The sequence below is a fragment of the Orycteropus afer genome, unplaced genomic scaffold (assembly GCF_000298275.1).
Source record: "Orycteropus afer afer isolate SDZICR_OR568_19922 unplaced genomic scaffold, OryAfe1.0 scaffold00017, whole genome shotgun sequence".
Classification (NCBI taxonomy): domain Eukaryota; kingdom Metazoa; phylum Chordata; class Mammalia; order Tubulidentata; family Orycteropodidae; genus Orycteropus; species Orycteropus afer.
In genome coordinates, this window is record NW_006921604.1 from 19568022 (window position 1) to 19574128 (window position 6107).

The 6107-nt window shown below is 37.1% G+C and overlaps 1 protein-coding gene across 1 annotated transcript in view; it reads left to right on the forward strand.

Annotated features, from left to right (window-relative positions):
• The window catches only part of MRPS9 (mitochondrial ribosomal protein S9), a 114445-nt gene that overhangs the window by 64161 nt on the left and 44177 nt on the right, over positions 1–6107 (forward strand). The window contains exons 3-4 of the mRNA XM_007959493.1: positions 5627–5689; positions 5778–5808. Of these exons, the coding sequence (XP_007957684.1) occupies positions 5627–5689; positions 5778–5808 (94 nt within the window). The remainder of the gene's footprint in view (positions 1–5626; positions 5690–5777; positions 5809–6107) is intronic.

Consider the following 6107-nt stretch of genomic DNA (forward strand, 5'->3'; position numbering starts at 1 on the left):
CTAATAGCTAATGATCATGAGTATTTCTTCATATGTTTGTTGGCCTCTTGAATATCCTCCTTGGTGAAGTGTCTATTCATGTCTTCTGCTCATTTTTTAATTGGATTGTTTGTCTTTTTGTTATTGAGGTGTTGAAGTGTTCTATAAATTCTAGAGATAGGGACTGGTCCCTTCTGACAACATGATCAAAGTACATGAGACAAAGTACATGGCCATTATCACTTACAAGGAGCATTCCAGCTGGACTTATTTCAAGACAGACTTGTTCTTTCTTCTGGTAGTCCATGGTATCTTCAGGATTTGCCAGTACCACATTTCAAATGCATCAGTTCTTCTGCTGTCTTCCTTATTCATTGTGCAGGCTTCAGATGCATATGAGGCTACCATTATGAATCCATACTGAAGCCTGTAGTCTTTGATCTTTATCAGTAAGTGCTTATCTTCGCTTTCAGCAAGCATAGTTATGTCATCTGCATATTGCAGGTTATTACTAAGTCTTCCTCCAATTTTAATGCCATGTTCTTCATATAGTCCAGCTTCTTGGATTGTTTGCATACAGATTGAATAAGTATGGTGAAAAGATATACTCTTGATGCATACCTTTCCTGATATTAAACCATTCAGTATCCCCTTGCTGTTTCAGTGACTGCCTCCTGGTCTACATACAGGTTCCTCATGAGCACAGTTAAGTGTTCACAAATTCCCATTCTTCACAGTGTTATCCATAATTTGTTATGATCCACACCATTGAGAATGCCTTTGCATCATCAGTAAAACACAGGTAAATATCTTTCTGGTATTCTTTGCTTTCAGCCAAGATGCATCAGACATCAGTAGTAATATCCCTCATTTCACATCCTATTCTGCATATGGTTTGAATTTCTTGCAGTTTCCTGTCAATGTACTGCTGAACCATTTTTTAATTATTTAGCAAAATATTACTTACATGTGATATTAATGATATGGTTCAATAATTTCCACATTCTGTTGGATTACCCTTCTTTGGAATAGGCACAAATACGGATCTCTTCCCATTGGTTGGCCAGGACGCTGTCTTCCAAATTTCTTGGTATAAACATGTGAGCATCTCCAGCACTGCACCTGTTTGTTGAAATGTGTCAGTACACATTCTGTCAGTTCCTGGTAGTTCTGTTAGATAGTGCCAAATTTCAACCTAAAGATAGTACCATTTTGCACTGTGGCCAGCAGTGTGTCACAGTATCCCTGTATAGCCTCACCAGTAGTATACTGTCAAACTTACAAAAATCGTTATTTGTGTTAGATGAAAAGTGTTATTGTTTTAATTGCACTATTATTATTATTATTAATTAGTACATTTGAGTCATTTTCAAATGTTTAAGAATCATCTGTAAATCATGTTCTGTGAACTGTCTGTTCATGTCTTGCCCATTTTGTCTATTGGGCTTTTGATCTCTTTTTCTCTCCTTCTATTTTAAGACCTTTCCTGTTTGTTATGAAGATTAGCCCTTTGTCTATCATATAAAAATGTCAGTATTTTCTCCCAGTTGGTCATTTATTTTCTGACTTTTTCTTTTTTTGACATTCTGAAGTTTTTATTTTTGTGTTTTTATGTGGTTTAATTGGTCAATCTTTTATAGTTTCTGAATTTTGAGTCATAGTTAAGAAAGACTTTCCTATACTTAGGTTATAAAGTCATTCACCCATATTGTTTTCTAGTACTTGTTTGGTTTCATTTTCTATGTTTAGATTTCTGATTCATTTGGCATTTATTCTAGTATTTGGAACCAGTTTTATCTTTTTTCAAATGGCAATCCAGTTATTTCAGCATCACGTATTAAAGCCTATTTATTAGAGAGAAGGCAGAGAAGAGTTCTTAATTTTAAAAAATGTTTATTTAACTTAGCACTCTAATATATGATCTATTTTTATTTATTTTCTTTAGTTTCAATTTGATTATCAAAAGGCTGAATGAGAGAATGAGACAGAGCAGCTTCACCCAAAGCCACAACTGGGCTCCCTAACATAATTGAATTTACTCCCAAAGTTCTAGGCCCCTCCTTTCAGGGGCAGAATCTGGTATAGAACATTTACCATGTGAGTGAATAGAGAAGGCTGTGTCTGGAAATGCTAAAATAGCAACACTGTTCTAATGAGCTACTAGTTTATTTAGATTTCACCTATAGTGCCAGTCTCCAAGGCCACAGACGACTTATCTGACATTGCTTAAGAGGGATGAAAATACACTTTTTAAATGATGTCTTGTTAAGTGCTGTTGAGTCAGTTCTGAATCATGGTGATCCTGTGTACAACAGAATGAAACACTGCCCATTCCTACACAATTCTCATTATCGTTGCCATGCTAGAGCCCATCATCGTAGCCACTATGTCACTCCATCTTGTTGAGAATCTTCCCCTTTTTCCTTGACCCTCTACTTTACCTAGCGTGATATCTTTCTCCAGCAACTGATCCCTTCTGACAACATGATCATAGTATAAGAGACAAAGTCTGGCCATTCTTGATGCTAAAGAACATTCTGGCTATACTTCCTCCAAGACAGATTTGTTCATTCTCTTACAAGTCCATGGAATTTCAATATTCTTTGCCAGTACCACAATTCAAATGTATCACTTCTTCTGCAGTCTTCCTTATTCATTGTCTAGCATTCATGTGCATGTGAGTTGATTGAAAGCACCGTGACTTGGGTCAGGTGTACCTTAGTCTTCAAAGTGATATCTTTGCTCTCTAACAATTTAAAGAAGTTTTTTGCAGCAGATTTGCCCAATGCAATATGTCGTTTAATGTCTTGACTGCTGCTTCCATAGGTGTTGATTGTGGACCTAAATAAAATTAAATCTTTGACAACTTCAATCTTTTCTCCAATTATCATAATATTGCTTAAGTCTGCATTTCTTCAAGCTAAAAGAACTGAAGAAAAAATTCAAGCTTTGAGTTGCATTATTGAAGGATTCTAATGGTAAAATATTAAATGATGCAGGAAGCATCAAAAGAAGATGGAAGGAATACACAGAGTCACTGTACCCAAAAGAATTGGTTGACATTTAGCCATTTCAGGAGGGAACATATGAACAAGAACCAATGGTATTAAAGGAAGAAGTCCAATCTGCGCTGAAAGAATGGGCAAAAAGCAAGGCTCGAGGAATTGACGGAATACCCATTGAGATGTTTTAACAGATACAGCACTAAAGGCTCTCTCTTGTTTATACCAAGAAATTCAAAAGACCCGGCCAACCAGCTGGAAGTGATCCATATTTGTGCTCGTTCCAAAGAAAGGTGGTCCAACAGAGGGCAGAAATTATCAAACAGTATTACACAGAAGCAAACTTTTGCAGAAGGTAATTAGAAAGTGGTTGCAGTGGTACATTGGCAAGAAACTGCCAGAAATTCAAGCTAGCTTCAGAAGAAGACACAGAACGAGGGATATTATTGCTGATGTCAGATGGATCTTGGTTGAAAGCAAAGAATACCAGAAGGGTGTTTACCTGTGTTTTATTGACTATGCAAAGGCATTCGACTGTGTGGATCATAACGAATTATAGATAACATGGCAAAGAATGGAAATTTGAAAACATCTAATTGTGCTCGTGAGGAACCTGTACATATACCAAGAGGCAGTCGTAGGGACAGAACAAGGAGATACTGCATGGTTTAAAATCAAGAAAGGTATGTGTGAGTGTTGTATCCTTTCACCATGCTTATTCATTCTGTTTGCTGAGCAAATGAAAAGAGAAGCTGGATTATATGAAGAAGAACATGGCCTCAGGATTGGAGGAAGACTCATTAACAACCTGTGATAGGCAGATGGCACAACCAGGTTTGTTTGAAGTAACAAAGATAAGGAGGGGCATTTGAGAAGACATTGTAATGTCTTAAGCAATTATTCTCAAGGGTGTGGGGGAGCAGTTTTACTCTCTAGGAAGTAAGGAGCATTTGGAAATGTGTGGGGTGGGGTTTATCACAGGGAACAAGGATTTAGGGATATTACTAGCATGTTTTAGAAAAGGGCCATCCATGTTAAATGACCTGCAACATGGGGAAAGATTATCTACAACAGAGTTTTCTCACTGAAAATACCAATAGCATCCCCAATGAGACACAGACGCAATAAGTTGTTTGAAAAGGGTGTAGTTTGAAACTCTCTCACTACTTCTGGGAGAAGTCCAGAGCATCTGAAAACATCAGGAGTGACATTGTGCATGAGACCTAGAGCCTATTCTTACAGTATCCTGTCTTTTGAGTTAAATGATTGCTTTTGAACACATAACTACAGAAGTTGTGTAGAAACACCTGTAGTTTTCCTTAACAAAAATGAGAACAGAGATAACACTTGTAGTATCACATTCAGAGAATGGCATATTTTAAACTGACACTTGAAAATGATCAATAACCAGTTTAATAGCTAAAATTTCTTTCTTTCTTCATTGGGATATGTATCCATTTCCTAGGTCTGCCATAACAAAGTACCACAAACTGTGTGGTTTGTAAGAACAGATGTTTATTGCCCCACAGATCTAGAGGCTGAGAATTTGGAAATCTGGGTGTGTCCTTCTGAGGACTCCAAGGGGAGAATATGTTCCACGCTGCTCTCCTAGTGTCTGGTGATAGCTTGTGATCCTTGCCATTCTCTGGTTTATATAGATAGATCACTTGAAATCTCTGCCTCCATCTTATCATGGATGTCTTTGCTGTTTGCTGTTTCTCTCCGTGTTTCCTCCCTTTTATAGTGACACTATTCATATTGGACTAAGGCCCAGCTTTATACTCTAGTGTAACTTCATGTTAATGGATACCATCTTTAAAGACCCTAGTTCCAAACAAGGCCATATTCACTTTGTATGAAAGTTAGGGAGTTAGGGTTTCAAAATACCTTTTGGGAGGGTGGCGATACAGTTCAATCCCTAATACAAAGAAAAAACCAAAATCAAAACCACTGCCACTGAGTCAATTCTGACTCATAGCAACCCTGTGGAACAGAGTAGAACTGCCCTATGGGGTTTCTAAGGCTCTAATCTTTATGGAAGCAGACCGCCAAATCTCTCTAACAGAGCCGCTGGTGGGTTTGGTTAGCAGCCAAGCACTTAATCACTGCTCTACCAGGGCTCCTCAATCCATAATAATAATAATAATAATAATAATAAAAACTCACTGCCTTCAAGTCATTTCTGACTCATAGTGACACAGAACTATGACACAGTATCACTATAGAAGTAGATTGCCCAATCTTCCTTCTGAGGCGTGGTTGGTGAGTTTGAACTGCCAGCTTCTGTTGTTGTTGCTGTTATGTGCCGTCGAGTCAGACCCAGCTCATAGCAACGCTTCCTTGGGTTTCCGAGGCGCTATCACTACAGAAGTAGATTGCCCAACCTTTCTTCCGAGGAGTGGCTGGTGGGTTTGAATCGCTAGCCTTCTGGTTAGCAGTCAGGTGCCTTAGGCACTACACTACCAGAGCTCCTAGGCACTATATGGAGTAGTAATTTTACTATCTCATTTTAAAAATTATGAAATGAGATAGTGCATGTGAAAATCTTAGTTCAGTATGTGGCATATAGTAGCTCACGATAACTGTTAGTTAAAATGTTATCTTGTTTTTATGAATTATTAATTAACTTTTACGTATGTTTCCAGAGAGCTATTGTTTACCTGTTTCCAAGTGGTTTGTTTGAGAAGCGAGCCCGGCCAATAATGAAGGTAGTTATGTTATTTAATATTTTTTAAATTTTTACTTAGTTTTATATGTTACAGTAATTATCTAATGTACTTTTAATTTATTTTACAGCATCCTGACTACATTTTTCCAAAACAAAGAGGTAAGTTTGCTCAAGAATGAAATAAACATTTTCTTCTTTACTGCAGCATTACTTTGTAAATCAGTTAGCCTCTTCATGCATGGTAGAGACAACTGTCACATGTTATGATGGTCATGAGGTAGGTAAAAAATATTTTATAACTAGTGATCAATGATTAGAGTTTGCAAACTATTTATTTTCAATTAAATAAAATTAAGTTTAGATTAAGTTAGAGTTTATGCTTATAGTAATGTCCCACAAAGTGATTTGCATAGTGTGTTAGACTGTGTTCTCTAGAGAAACAAAACCAATAAAACTTA